Below are 16,244 nucleotides of genomic sequence, written 5' to 3' on the forward strand. Positions count from 1 at the left end.
GCCCGCGCACCGCGATGTAGAGTGGCCCCCGCTTGCCGCAACTGGAGAAAGCCCTCGCACAGAAACGAAGACCCAACACAGCCAAAAATAAATAAATAAATTAATTAATTAATTAAATAAAAAAAAGAGAGAATGTAGGATGAGAGATACTGTTGGAACCATCTTAAAAAAAAAAAAAAGTCACTCTTGGTTATATTTTCCCCAGTCAACTGTTTAGCACACTTTTTATATCTGCATATAAATAAAATAAAATAAAAACCCTGAACATCTACATAAACTCTAGTCCCTGTCCTTAACAATTACCCAATCATAAAGTCCATCTGTAACAACTTTTCCAATTTGTCATTCAAGTTTTGCCTATACTTTTCCAGTAATCTGGTAATGGAATGTTCACAAATTCCCGGAAGGCACCCATTCTAATTTTGAGCAGAATAAATGTGGGGAATTTTTTCTCGAATAAAAAGAATCTGTCATCTTGTATCCTTTGTTAACTCACCTAGTTTTACCCCCTGAAGCTATGCAGTATTTGAAGAAAAAAACACGAATTTATTCAGCACACATTTGAGCACTTGTCTTTCAGGCACTGTGATAGGCAATGGGTACACAAAGATGAATATAAATAACTTAAGTTGTTACGGTGACGGCAGTGTAAAAGAAAAAATTCTATATTGTGTGGTAAGTGCTCTAGTACAATTATGAAAATAAATGTTATAGAAGCATCAAGAAAGAAGGGATTTAGGGAAAGAGTGAGCTGGCAAATTAGGTATTTATACAGGAAATTTTTGCTTTGACCCCCAGGCATCTCCAAATGCTTCCTGCTTCTACAGCATACCAAAATAAACACGGTCTCTGCCTCTTAGTATAGCTTGAAGGCAACAAACATTATCTGTCATTGCCTCCTGGCAGTAGGGTGGGAGTACAGTTGACTCTCCATATCCGGGGGTTCCGCATCCACAGATTCAACTAATTGCAGAATCTGCAGATGCAGAACCAATGGCCAACTGTACCACACCTTTTTATGTAAGGGACTTGAGCTTCCTCTGATTTTGTTATCAGCAGGGGGTCCTGGAACCAATATCCGGCGGATATCAAAGGATGTCTTCCTTGACTTTGAGGACTCAGGGAAGAAATAATTATCACTGTTGAGTGGTGCCCATGTGTCAGGCCTGTTCTAAGTATTTTGCACGTATTAACTCGTTTAAGGTTCGTTGACCTTATGAAGTCACTGCTATTTTTATCATTTCCCATTTCACAGACAAGAAAACTGAGATTCAAAACAGTCTAGTAACACTGGAAGTTACAGAGTTAGTAAATAGAAAAGCTAGGATTCAAACTCAGACAGGCTGGCTCTGGGGTGCATGTTTTAAGTGCCATACTAAACCATCCTTGTCTCGACCCAGGACTGAATCATGATGGCTTGACTGAGGTACAGGGCCTGCCTGAGGTTTTAGAGGTGGTTGAGTGGAGTCCAGTGGGGCAGTATTCACTGGGCAGTAGAACCGAGGGCAATGAATAGACAGCGCTGGCTCCCTTTCCCTGGTGAATGAATGAATGAAGAATACATTCATTTTCACTAAATTTTATCTCTTTTATTGTAACCTGTCCAAGCTAGTTATAATTTCATTTATTTATTTTTTTAAAAGACTTTGGCAAACAACTTTTATTGAAAAACAACATTACATTCTTGTTACACTTTTAAAAATATCTAAATCTGTGAGCTTACCTGGCTATTAAACTTAAACATTATATATATTTTTGACTTCGAATTGTTGCTATTGTTTCACGGGTTTTTCTCTATTCAGTACGGGAAATCGATTTGGTACCAGTGAATGATAGATATGATCTTTAAACTTTCTTTATAGATTTGTTATATATACATATTTTTTTAATTGAAGTATAGTTAATTTACAATGTTTTGTTAGTTTCTGGTGTACAGTAAAGTGATTCAGTTATATCATATTCTTTTCCATATTCTTTTCTATTATAGTTTATTACAATATATTGAATATAGCTCCTTGTGCTATACAGTAGGTCCTTGTTGTTTATTCTATATACAGTAGTTTGTGTCTGCTAATCCCAAACTTCAAGCTAGTTATAATTTTAGAATACTGATTTGGTTGGCCAAATTAGTTGCTATTCTTCTTAGCTCTATGTCACTTATAAAAAATCTTCTATGGCACTCATCCAAAATATTGGTATCAATGTTGAATAGGACAGAGAACCAAATTGTCTTGGAATAGTGTTTCAACCACTAGAAATCCAACAGTGCAATCATCCACTTCACATACCTCACACCTTCCACAGTGCTTCTATGAAAGTTGTGCTGTCATGAGTATATAGTATTGCTATGGCACACACCTGAAATTTGAAAAAAAACTATTCTTGGTGATCCCATGTAGGCTCTGTGGGATCACCACTTTCTTTTTTTTTTTAAACATCTTTATTGAAGTATAATTGCTTTACAATGGTGTGTTAGTTTCTGACCACTTTCTTTTTTAAGTGCCAATATCACATTCTTCTATTAATATGCCTTAGATTTTTCTGCCAGGAGGCAACAACAAGTAGATTGGTCTGTAGTTTCCCCAAACATCTTTAACACCTTTTTGGAAGCCAGGATGTTTGTTCATCAGCAATTAGTGCTCTTTGACAACTTTCCTCATAAATCACTTTCAGCATTCTCTCAGCCATATTCCCAAATTCAATACCATTAAATAGACCCAGCTATGATTTGATGGAATTTTTTTCCCCATCTAACTCGGGGGTTTAAATCTTATTGCCATTCTATGATTCCCATTATTCTATCCTTTTTCCTTTTTTGGTGAAAGATGATTCTTTGATAGAAAAAAAAAAACAAACAGAGCTCATACTGAAATATCATTAACTATCACCACAGTAGGCAAGTAAACAAAAATAGCATAACCAGTTGGACTTGGAATAGCTACTGTGTTTCTAGAGGAAATTACCACCAGTTCAAACTAGAAGCCCTTGTTTTCTGTCCAAGTCAGATACTATCTGAGTGTAATTTCAATGTAAGTTTCAATTCAACCCAACTTTTTTCAAGTAGTCTTTGGGTATATTTACTTTTACTTTTAATAGACAAGTCTTCAAATTCAGCTAGCACATCACTTAGTAAAAGTCAGTCACAGAGAAAAAAAAACCTCTTTATCACGTAGACCAGAAGTAAAGCATTGATGTAATCTACATGACTTTAAGGTTGTGTTTACATTTGCCAACCCAGAGTGATTTCAAATTAAATCGATTCTAACTTGTTTATCAGGACATAGCTCTAGTATTCATCCATTTGTGGTTAAAAGGAAAAAAAAAAGTAAGGCAGTATAGCTTATGTGTGTTTGTTGGTGGAGGGGCAGATTCTGCTAAGCCCTCCTCCTTTTTTGTCTTTTTTTTTTTTACCCTTTTCAGTTGTACTCTGGCATTAACTTGCCTGGTTCAATTAACAAGTTAAGATGGCAGGTGGATACAAGCAATGGAAGTAGGGCTACAAGTATCAACAACAGCACCTCACATCCTTTCTTGGCCCTGGAGAGCATTCCACTTTTAGGTCTGCTACACACACACAAAGCAAAGTGACAAAGTAAGGTAGCCACCGCTTTTACATTATTATAGGTTGGAAGGCTTTTTTTTTTAGCATTACGAATGACTCCATGATAGCTAGTCCAACTAAGTCAATTTCATTCATTCATTTATTCAGTTGATCAATCAATCAATATTAAGAGTGTGTTGAGCTCTGTGTAAACAAATCCAGCAGAGTCTCTGACCTGATGAAGACTATATCTCAATAGACAGATGTCAGAACTAAATAAAGAACTCTCTCCAAGAGGTATTGGCTTTGCACCTATAATAGCACCCTTAAAACCCAATATACATATCTTCCCATTTGATACTCCTCTCTAAATGTTCTCTTTTCCCTATTAAATAGCTAAGCCCTAGCTGTGATCCTGAAAAAGCACCACAAAAGCAAAAGCATTATTTTCATAAGTGACCAGAGCACACCAAATACATCTCAGAGCTTGGATGGCTGACAAACCAAACTAGAAGGTATTCACCAGATTTCTGTTTCTTTTCCTGGAAGTTCGATCATTAACTTTTCAATTTCAATTTTAAAACTGTGTATAAAACTCTCATTACACGGAAAATACCTTTTTCAATAAGACTTTTTAGAAATTTGGTTCCTTCTTTCTGTAACTTTTCATTATCAAACAAAAAGAAAAGGTGAATATGACACGATTCTGACTCCTGGAAAATATTTTGTAACTGTAGTGCAAAAAGAAACTCAAATATTGATTTGCAAAAAAAATTAAATAAAAATATGTTTTAAAATGTTTAGTGACGCTTACGGAAAAAATGAGAAAGAAAGCAAATAATGTTTGTAGACTAAAACATATCTGGCTGCTATGTAAAAAGGCTTTAGAACAAGAGCCATAAAATATAGTCAGCCCCTCTCTCTTTCCTCCCCATCACAACCATCAGGGCATACAACTTTAAAACAACATAAAGACTAGCTTAATTTTTACTTTCCTTCTTCCTTAATCTCTTCTCATGCTAAAAAATAAATAAATAAATAATGAAGGGAGAGAGAAGAGGAAAGCCCCTTTGGACTATGAACAAAAGCAATTTTCAGGCAAATACAGATTTCATAAAAACTGGTGAATACTGTTGATTAGAAAAGCTATAGGCTGCCCAAGGCTTGAATTGGGAAATACATAAAGTAATAAGCTCCGCTTGCCTTGAAAAGGGAAAAGGGAAGAGAGAAAATTTTTAATGTATCACAAATTCTATGAAAAGTGTGGCACTCATGGGATTTCCATTTGCATTCAACTTTTGCACTCATGTTTTTTTTCATAAGGTTCAAATCCACAAAATAAAAGCTCTTGGTTTTCTATTAGAATTTTCAAAGGACAAAAGTTTTAATTTTTTTAAAGGGAAAACACATCAAAATTTGTTTAATCAATATTTTAGATTACAACTTATTTTAGAATCCAAGAAATCAAGATCTACATTTACATTTTTGCAATGTATCCAAGTTGAATTTAACTCACAGGAAAGTTCAGTGGCTGTGACACCAGCATTTTATTTTATATAGGTGCCTAAATGCAGATTGTAAACTATTGATCATGTTATAAGCAAAGTCTCAAATATTTAAAATTACACAATTTCCTTTTTTTTAAAATAAATTTATTTTTATTTTTGGCTGTGTTGGGTCTTCATTGCTGCGCGTGGGCTTTCTCTAGTTGCAGTGAGCGGGGGCTACTCTTCGTTGCAGTGTGCGGGCTTCTCATTGCGGTGGCTTCTCTTATGGAGGAGCACGGGCTCTAGGCACGTGGGCTTCAGTAGTTGTGGCTCGTGGGTTTCAGTAGTTGTGGCTCGTGGGCTCTAGAGTGTAGGCTCAATAGTTGTGGCGCACGGGCTTAGTTGCTCCGTGGCATGTGGGATCTTCCCGGACCAGGGCTTGAACCCGTGTCCCCTGCATTGGCAGGCAGATTGTCAACCACTGTGCCACCAGGGAAGCCCCTAAAATTACACAATTTCAATTACTCGTAGAAATTATTTTAATTATCCATTTTTCTCCAAGAATTGATTTTGTGAGTCTTCTTTATAAGTCATGTAAAGACTTCCTTATAAGTCATGATTTTTTAAAAAGCCATTCTGCTTAAAATCAGGGCAAAAAGATAAGCAGAAGTAACATTTTGGAGAATTCCATTGTATTATCTTTTCTGACCTTGAGATGGAAAGTGAAGGAGAGTTGGAGCTACTGGACTGAAGGAAAGTGCCTAAATCCATGCAGTTTTTAATATAGTGAAGTATTCCTATGTTCTTCGTTATAATAGTATTAAGTATCATGGATTGCACCCTGCTTTGTTCCCTTGATTTTAGCTGAAGGTCATTCCTGGTTGTAGAGATTAAAATCTGGGCAAAGGTGTAGGGAAGAATTGCACTGAATATTTTAAATTCTGGAAGAGATGATTCCACACTAATCTCCTTATCAGCATCTTCTCTTTGCCACAAGGGTAAATTACAGTTACTACTTTCTACATCACAGTCTAATATAAAATATTACACTGAAAATGAATATATCTCATATTATGACCACTTGGGTTCAACATGTAGATCTATGCATAGTGACGTGTAAATTACAATGCTCAAGATATCTTCGGGGCTTCCCTGGTGGCGCAGTGGTTGAGAATCCGCCTGCCAATGCAGGGGACACGGGTTCGAGCCCTGGTCCGGGAAGATCCCACATGCCACGGAGCAACTAAGCCCGTGCGCCACAACTACTGAGTCTACACTCTAGAGCCCACGAGCCACAACTACTGAAACCCACGAGCCACAACTACTGAAGCCCACGTGCCTAGAGCCCGTGCTCCTCCATAAGAGAAGCCACCGCAATGAGAAGCCCGCACACTGCAAAGAAGAGTAGCCCCCGCTCGCCACAACTAGAGAAAAGCCCACATGCAGCAATGAAGACCCAACGCAGCCAAAAATAAATTAATTAATTTTTTAAAAAAGGTATCTTTGAAAATCTAATTATAATATATAGCGTTTTAGTCTAGCAGTAAGAAGCAAAAAGTTGAGATTTTCTTGGTATACTTATAACCAAATATCTACCCCAGATGTATACTTACAGTGTTGTTATTTCTTGGTAATTTTTCTTTTCAATCATTTGCTTGGTTATGGAGGTATTAATGGGATGGTAGCCAAGCTTTACATGTGCAACTGCTTTTTCGTGTATTCTTCCCTCTATCCATAATGCTCTTCCTAAGGATCTTATTAATACACCAGAGCTCAGATTAAATTTTACTTTCTCAGTGAGCCTTCTTTGACCAACACCATCTAAATAGGTCCTTCCCCATTATTCTCTATCCTCCTGTCATGTTTATTGTTTTCAGAGCACTTCATATTTTCAACTAATCTAAAATCCTAATTATAACTTACATCATCTGGCCCCTGGCCACCAATTCACAAATCCCATTTTTTGCCACTCTTCCCTGTGCTCACATTTTCACACTGACTTTCTTGATGCTCCCAGGATGCACACGTGAGGTCCTTCTCCAGAGCACATTCTTCCAGATATCTGCAAAGTTTGCTTCCTCACTTTCATCGGGTCTCTTCTCCAATGTCACCAACTCGGAGGAAAGGGTCTTCCTTGACTATCAAGTTTCAAACAGTAGCCCATCACTCTCTTTGATTCAGTCTTACTTTTTCTCACTAGCACTTATAGTTGTATACCTATGTGTTCAGTGTGTGGTTCTCTCATTAGTATGCAAACTCCATTAGGCTTTATCTACTTTGTTCATTAGGACCACCATATTGCTTCAAACAGTGCTTGCCATAAGGCTGACACTCAATAATTTGTTGAATGAATGAATGAATTCCTAACTTATTATGTTTTCCCCACTAGACTCTTAAGGACCATAAAAGCAGAAACTTTGTCTCTGGCATTCCTGTAGCATCTCGTATATAGCAGGTGATAAATGAATATATATTGAATGAATGAATGGTTTGAATGAGTGTGTGTGTGTGTGTGTATGTGTGTGTGTGTGTGTGTAATTTCTTTCCCTCCTTAAGCTCTAATTACCATGAAGACTATGTGGAGTCTGTTTAGCTCACCAGTGTATAGCAATCCCACAGAAGGGTCTGACTTGCTGTAGGCACTCAATAAGCAATCCTGAGGACTGGGACCAGCGTGAACAAGAACTTGCTGTGACCACAGCCACCCATAAGCCCCCACAGAGTTAACCTGAGGTCTTAATGGCAGATGGAAAAGAGTTTAGGATATACGCAGAGCAGTGAAAACCTGAAGCCACCCTGTTTATCCTTTCAGGGCCCAGCCTGGTTCTGGCAAAGGCTTGCTTCCCAGACAAGACCCAGGAGACTAGCGCAGACTTCTGAGCTTCTTACTTTCACATAATATCTTTTGAATTCTGGGAGGGATCAATCTTAATTTCAAGCCATAGCTTTGATTTGTTTGCTTAAAACCTCTGCCCTGAAGATTCCAGATGAATCTGTTGATAATGCCAAAGGGCATCAAACAAGAAAAATGAGATTTTAGCATAAAATCTCCCACTAACCAGTAGAGTAATCTTGAAAACATCTCTTATCATTGCTTCTTTCATGTTTTTCATTTGAAAAATGAAGATGCTAGAAAAGAACCAGCAGAATACATATGGATTACGTATTTGGGTTTGCTTGATGAGATGCCCTTAGGAGGCTTTATGCAGTGTCTTCTTTCCTTTTCTCCTGTGCTCACCTGCCACAATCCCCCTTGGTTAATAATCACAGATAAGTGAGCTATGGTTGCTGATGGAAATCTGTCAAGTGCATGGGGGAAAAGAAAGTTGAAGAACCACTGGCCTATGTTCTCCCTGCCATTCTTTCCAGGGTCAAAATGTTGTGAATCAGGGCTTCCCTGGTGGTGCAGTGGTTGAGAATCTGCCTGCCAATGCAGGGGACACGGGTTCGAGCCCTGGTCTGGGAAGATCCCACATGCCGCGGAGCAACTGGGCCCGTGAGCCACAACTACTGAGCCTGCGCGTCTGGAGCCTGTACTTCGCAACAAGAGAGGCCACGACAGTGAGAGGCCCGCGCACCGCGATGAAGAGCGGCCTCCGCTTGCCACAACTAGAGAAAGCCCTCGCACAGAAACGAAGATCTAACACAGCCAAAAATAAAAATTAATAAATAAATAAAAATTTAAAAAAAAATGTTGTGAATCTATGAGCGTACCCCTGTTCACTATGAAACCCTTATAGTTTAAGGGTGCTTAAGTTGTTAAAATCCTTAGTTCACTTACACTAATTTACATTAATTTTTGTTCTTCTGCCGTGATCAGGGACTATAGCAGGCACTGAGAATACAAAGATGAATTTAGAAATGGTCTCTTCCCTCAAGGAGTTCCGTTCAATGAGGAGAAAAATGCAACAGAGTTTGAGAAATGCTTTGATGAGGCCAAAGTAGCGGGTGACCTCAGAGCACATCAAAGGACACCTGGAAGAGGTGGGAGAGGAAGTGATCTGCAAAATCTTCCAGTAGGTGACCAGAAACTGAGTCCTAATTTTAATTCATTGAATTCTAGACTGTTAAAGCTGCACAGTGGCAGAATCATTTAATCCAAACTCCTTATGTGCCATAGAGGAAAACTGATGCCCAAAGAGGCTAACCAACTACTCCAAAGTGAGTATCAGAGTTACAGCTAGGAGCCAGATAAGTATTACTGGGCTCTCTCTTTGAAGAGATTTTTATTTTTTGTAGGAAAATTTTTATCAGTTTATTTCATCAATTTATGATGTAATTAATCAGTTAATTATATTTTAATAAAGTATAGGGGAAATTATTAATATGTATTGACTTCATGTACAGTAATGATGCCAGTAACCCACCATCTGTAAATTACAGACCGCGCAGTGAGCTGCTGGTGAATATATTCAGATACATTCACTGTCTCACCCACCCTGCCTCTTGAGCTACTTATTCCATGAACCTAATCACAACTGGGAAGGACAGGTACAGTCTGGCTGTGAACAAGAACAAAGAATAGAACTTAGTCTGATTGCACTTCCTCTCCACAACTGATCCAGGCATTTAAAGTAAGACCCCCCAAAGTGAAATGTTTTTAGTAGTAGTAGTATATAAAATTCCTCAGGTATGTACTTTTCTTGGAGTTTGTTTGCTTGTTCGTTTTCTCTCCTAACGTAGTCGTTTAACTTGGGATGTTAAAGACTATGATTTAGGAATGGGACAATATAAGATCTCATTACATTAAAACAGAAATACTTGGGAAATCCATAATTTCTAATAGCTTGCCATCTGTTTGGTGTTTAGAGGCAATGGATTTATCCTGCTTAGTGCAGATGATGATCCTGGGGAAAAATCATGGATTATGCAATGGATTTCTTACCTTTTAAACTACTGTTATTAATTTACTAGCTTGCAAACCAACATTTTCCAACATAAAATCAATTATTTTTTTATCTTTCAACTCCTACCCCAAGTAAGGTTGCTATGGGCACCACATAACATCCGCTCTGGCGCCAACAGATTACGTTAAAGTCACCCACAATCTCTCCAAATTAAAAACCTCACTAAGTTTGCCCTGGCTTTTTCACTGTACTCGCAGCAGGATGCTCTTTTGCCTTGCCCCACAGTCCAGTTTAATCCGCTAGAAAGAATATTTTTAGAGGCACATCGGACTAAATCATTTTCATCTGAGCACACCATTTCCAAATGGCCGCCCACGGTCCTAAATCCTGCCGCTGCGGACCAGGACGAGCAGGTGTCCTCCGCTGCAGAGTCGTGAGACTCAGCGCATTCATAACTGGACGTCGGAAGCCAGAAAGGAAACTCGAACACGCAAAGGACAGGTATAACCCCGCACGGATGCACCGGAGAGGCCGAGATCGCAGCGGAGGTTTCCATCCTTAGGCTTGGGGAGGGCCTGGGAAGGAAGCAAACCTTGCTTCCCCAGTCAAGTCAGAGAGCAGGACGCACAGGGTCGGAGGTCAGAAGTTGAATTTCAACCCAGCCTGCGCTGCGTCCCAGCGCCTTCCGCAGTCGGGGCACCGCGGTGGCACAGGGCTGGGAGAGGACGAGGCTGGCTGGGGCAGGAGAAACTGTGAGTTGCCACTGCCGGAGAGCCGCCGGCGACGAGGGCAGACGCGACCCCTGGCGCCTTCAGAGCGCGAAGCCCGGGAGAGCAGGGCACGGCTGCCGCGACGCTGCGCCCCGGCCCCGGCAAGGCTGCCCGCGCTCCGCGTTGCCCTTTCGGCCGAGGGCAGCTCCCCGCCGCCGCAGCCCAGCCGCCGTGCGCCCCGGCACAGGTCACACGGGGTACGCCTTGTCCGCCCCCGGGCGGCTGCCCGGGCACCCGCAGCCTGACGGACCCTCGCCCCCCGGCGCGGGGACAAACTTCCTTCCTCCCAGGCCCCCGGCAGCGTAGGCTGGCAAGCGGCTCACTCGCCAGGCTTCCCCGGTCTCCGGCTGCAGGCGCCCTCGCCCGGCACGGCAAGCTTCCTCCCTGCCCCTCACCAACCCCGACACCCGGGCGGGCGCCGAGCGATCCCCGCGCCTCCGCTCCAACAAAGCCGGCGGCCCGGAGGCGATCCGGCGAGGGGCTGGGAGTGGCGGCGGGGGCGCCGGAGCCCGGCGAAGGCACCCTTGTGCCGGGCGAGTGAGGCGTGAAGGGGGCAGCGGGGACGTGGCGGGCAGAGAAAAGGGGAAGAAAGTATCCTGCTCTCAGCGCGAAAGCCTTCTTCGCTCGTCCTCGCTGCCCTGCTCCCCCTGCCCGAGCGCGTCTGGCGGTCCCGGTGGGAGTTGGCGGGGGCAGAGGGGGAGGCAGAGGGGACGCAATGGCCTGGCGGGTGAGCTGCTCCCTTACCTCTGTCCAGAGTGAGCGGCTGGACCACTGTCAATGTCGCCATGTCTGCCGTGGGAGCCGAAGTGACGCTCAGCTTCAGCATCAGCAACCGCTTGTAGTGAGAAAAAGAGGAGGAGATTGGGGGCGGGGTGAAGAGGGAAGACGGAAAGGAGGGGGCAAGGAGGGAAGGTGGTGGTTGAGGAGGCTTGGGTGGGTTGGCAGCCAGATGGAGACGCAACTGTTCCACGAGGGGCGGACCTTCAGATGCGGCGTGAAGCTGAGCAGGTACCGGAGAGCGAAAGCATCGCCGGCTCTGGCAAGGAAGGCTCTGCCCTAGAACTTTGCTCTTCCACCCCAAGGAGCGCTGGATGCGTGTAGCTAGTGTGTTGCTTTCTTTCAACTTTCCACTCAAACAAAATGGTCAGAGTGTACGTGCGTCTGGGGGAAGGGAGAAGAATGAAAGGGAGGGGATGGAGGGGAGGGAGGCAGAGAGATGATTTTTTTCCGATTAAGAGAATTTGTCAACCCCTTAATCCCATCCCCTAGAAAGAAAATGCTTCTAGTTCAGAAATGTTGGGGTTTAATTGTAGTTGCTGTTAATTTCTGTTAAAGTTTATTTTGGAATGTTGACTCATTAACAGTACACAAGATAACTGAGTTAAAGCCAGAGTTCCATCACTAGGCCCCCGTTAAAGACCTGGGTATATTGCCTAGAAAATAACTTATCTCACAAGCAAACTTCTTAATAATGGTTTTAAATTAAAAATCACAATGAGAAAACAATTAAAAACACAAAGAGAAGTTTCTATCACTAAGTTTGAGAAACATGTCCCTAGCACTCTTCCAGGCTGATCCTCAGCGTTGCCACTTGCTGATTAATTAACATATGTGACAGGAATTGAACTAAGCCATGGCCTGACTTGGGGATTCAATACAGTCCCTGCCTTCCAAAAGCCTGTAATCTAATGGGAGGTGATGTTTTTAAAAGGGTGACTTTAGAGTCAGTTGATCAAGATTCAGTTACTAGAACCTTCAACTATTAGCTGTGACCCCTTCACCCCAACAGACTGCTTTCACTATCTTGCCACTGAAGGGACTCTCATTTTTTTGATCAAGAAATTAAGAGGCATATAGAAATCTTGTGTAAGCAGAAGGGTGATGACTATGGGTTCAGGATTGGAAATGACAAAGCTGCCTCCATCACCTTCCCTATGACAGAGCAGAATTGTTTTGGCTAGCAATATACTCCTGAAGACAGACACAGTTTTACAGCAAAATATTTGCATATAATCTACGTCATTGTCTTCTGATTACAATATGGATGGTTTCTGAAAACCTTTCCCATCTCATGGTTTACATTTGAAAAAAAACTAACAAACAAGATTTCACCAGTGATTTGAGAAAGTCATAAATGATTGGCCAAACACCTAACAGACCTTAAAGACATAAGGAAAATCATAGTTCAGCATGCCTAAATTTTCATTTAGTGTGTAGACAGAACACTGATCTTGAAATTCAAGTGTTAGTTATGTGCTTTTCAGAAAGTGTTTAGACAGAACACTGATCTGGAAATTTAAGTCTTAGTTATGTGCGTTTCAGGAATCAAATCTCTCACTGATCCCCAGTTTCTTCATCTGTCAAACAAGGGGACAGATGTAATCTTCAATCTCACTGAGGTTCTGTAAAATGAGGGAACTAATCCTTCCCTGCAATCTCACTGAGTTTTGTGAGGGTCTGATGAGATCATGCACATGTATGTGCTTTGAAAACAGTGAAGTATATACAAATATATTCATACGACAAACATACATCCCACCTGAACTGTACGGCAACACTCTGCTAGGCGCTAGCCATGCAAAGATTAATGAGACGTGGCCATTTTTCTAGACAGTGCTCAGTACAAGTTGGGAGACAAATAATGAGCTGGCTGTGAGAATATGAGCAAGCTCTGAGCAAGAATGAGAGCAGTAAGTGCTCTAAGCACCGCAGAAGGGAAGTGCTGTGGGAGACAGGAAGAAGCAACAGTTCTGGTGGACTATCATTATTCATCTCCCCTAAATCAAACAATAGACAGAAGTTGAACTGTGGACGATAACAACAGAGTATGTTCCAAGGCTTTGCACAAAATATCAAACCTCATTCAATCACTGAGGACCAAAAGAACATACAAATCCCTTGGCCACTAATGTAGTTCTTAACAACATCCTGTATTGTGAATATGTACTTTAGTGGCTTGATTCATAAATCTAAAAGCCATAATTTCAATACAAATCCCAGATTGTGAAGTCCGTGAAGGTAGGCTTTTTGTCTTTTTGTTTCCGGATGTAGCCTCAGCACCAAACATTTAATAGAATGTTTCTGGACTTATGCTTTGAGCTCCCTAATTGAAAATTTACTCTACCATTCTCCCTCTGTGTTGACTCTGTAGGGTTTTTGTATGGATTGAAAAAGACAGGACGAGAAAGCACAAATCACCATATATTCGTTAGTTATTATTTCTAATAGTGGCAAGTTCAATGCCTTTAGCTTATGTCTGCACAGGTGTAAAAAATGAATAATAAACAATTCATTATCTGTTAGATTTTGTTTTTTGTGAAGGATGAATAACTACTGTCTCTAATAACACTTGTGAATTTCTAATTGAGACATGCAGAAACATAAGAAAATATCCTTAATCTACTGTATTGCTTTGGTAGATATGACCATGCTTAAGTCTCTTGAGTAACTGCCTGGACCACTCCTGTACCAACCACAGTGTTTCATAAAGGTCAATATACTTGATCCATTCACATGTGTATTGCTTTGCTGATTGTGTATTATTCAGGGAATTGTTAAAAACACCTGTGATTATACTTTTAGCTATTTGGTTACACAATCAGTGCAATTTTTCATTAAATGATATATAGTAATTTACCTCTGTGGCACCTTTATTTTCAATGAAATTCATTAATTCAGAAATACTTATTGAACTCTTTATATGCCAGGCTTGGAGCTAGGTTGGTTTCTCTTTATCTTTTCAGCCCAGAGGATTAGATATTATTATCCCATTTTATAGATAAGTAAACTGAGACTCAGAGAGGTTAAGCAACTTGCTTAAAAATAGTAGCACCTGGGGCTTCCCTGGTGGCGCAGTGGTTAAGAATCTGCCTGCCAATGCAGGGGACATGGGTTCGAGCCCTGGTCCGGGAAGATTAATGTTTGCTCTGATTCTGCCATAGGCAATAGCACATGCTGTGGAGCAACTAAGCCCATGCACTACAACTACTGAGCCTGCACTCTAGAGCCCGCGAGCCACAACTACTGAAGCCCGCACACCTAGAGCCCGTGCTCTGCAACAAGAGAAGCCACCACAATGAGAAGCCCACGCACCGCAACAAAGAGTAGCCCCTGCTCACTGCAACTAGAGAAAGCCTGCGCGCAGCAACGAAGACCCAATGCAGCCAAAAAATAAATAAAATAAAATTTTTTAAAAAGGTAAATGTCTTTAAAAACAAAATAGCACCTGTATTCAAGAGCCTCTGTGCTTTCCACTGAGAAACACACTTCATCTTGCATTATTCAAGATTTAGTGATTTCAGCCTTTTATTTCAGAGTTCCATATATGAGTGTGTGTGTGTGTGTGTGTGTGTGTGTGTGTGTATCCTTTCTCTTTTTTGTTATCCTTGAGATATACTCAAAGAGAGAAATGCATGGAGGAAATTTAGGTCAAAGGAGGAAAGAACTATGACACTGGTTCCATTTTATATAAATACAGGTTAATATTAAAATGACTACCTATTCTGAATATAAAGTCTCTTCTTGTTAAAAAATTCATTCAAAGTTACGTTAAGGTCTCTTTCATTTAATTGAATCTTTGTGAATTAAATGACAAAATCAAGAGAAGGTTTGAATAAAGCATTAGCATACCAAGAAAATGTGTTTAGTTAGATTATAAATGGAGTATAATAAGCACAGTTTCGTATGAGGAAAATAGCACCTACGAACTGGAATTCTTTCAGCCTTGGGTGTTAGAAATTATTTTTGACTGAGTCACGATATCATGTTATCTTCTTTAATTCTCACAGCTTTGTCAAAATAGCACTAGATTAAGATGAAGTGCCAACCTATACTTTGGAATATAAAGGTTTGTGTTTTTTTTGAATAATCATAGAGAATCTTACTATATTATTCTCTCCTTCGAGCTTTTTTAAACTGAGTGGCAAGTATGTTCACGGTAAAATATCTGAATCTTAAACTTGTTTTAATAACTACTTATCTGTCTGTTCAGTCAATAAATACCGTACTTACTATATCCCAGACGCTGTTCTAGGCACTGGGATATTGCAGTGAACAAGAAAAGGCCCTGTTCTCACTTGGCTTATATTCTATACGGGAGAGAAAGACAATAAACAAACTAAGAAACAAACAAGAAAGAGATCAATTAGTGACTATGTGCTGTGCAGAGAATGAATAATTTGAGGACTGAATTGAGTCTAGAATAATGTCAGGATTACAAAAGACAGAGATAAGGGAAAAGGGCATTCTGAGAAGTGGGAGAGAAAAGCCAGGGATGGGAGAGCAGACATGGTGCATTTGGGCAAAATAGGCAGTTCAATTTGGAGCACAAGAAAAACAAGCCTAAACAGGGCCACTGAGAGTCAGGTTGTGAAAGATAATGTAATTAACAGAAATGTAATGAACCTCTCATGGATAGCTTTGTGCCCATCATACAATGAAATGTACAGACTATCCAGGCTAAGAAAAAAAAATTGTGTTGTAGCATCGACATTAAAAACTACTAACATCAGAATGAAATAAAGAGTTACTTAATTCAGTGTTGGATGTTAGAAAATTGAAGATGAAATAAAAATATAATATGTCGATTTTAATTATTTTT

At 40.6% G+C, this 16,244-nt stretch overlaps 1 protein-coding gene across 6 annotated transcripts in view; it reads right to left on the reverse strand.

Moving 5' to 3' along the window:
• Nucleotides 1-16,244, reverse strand: part of LIN7A (lin-7 homolog A, crumbs cell polarity complex component) — a 240,793-nt gene that overhangs the window by 117,897 nt on the left and 106,652 nt on the right. For 5 of the 6 annotated variants that reach the window (XM_059936604.1, XM_059936602.1, XM_059936605.1 and 2 more), the window contains one exon: nt 11,390-11,480. The exons of the other annotated variant lie outside the window; for it this stretch is intronic. In XM_059936604.1, the coding sequence (XP_059792587.1) occupies nt 11,390-11,480 (91 nt within the window). The remainder of the gene's footprint in view (nt 1-11,389; nt 11,481-16,244) is intronic. 6 annotated transcript variants of the gene reach the window in all.

This window comes from Balaenoptera ricei, chromosome 10 (assembly GCF_028023285.1).
Source record: "Balaenoptera ricei isolate mBalRic1 chromosome 10, mBalRic1.hap2, whole genome shotgun sequence".
Classification (NCBI taxonomy): domain Eukaryota; kingdom Metazoa; phylum Chordata; class Mammalia; order Artiodactyla; family Balaenopteridae; genus Balaenoptera; species Balaenoptera ricei.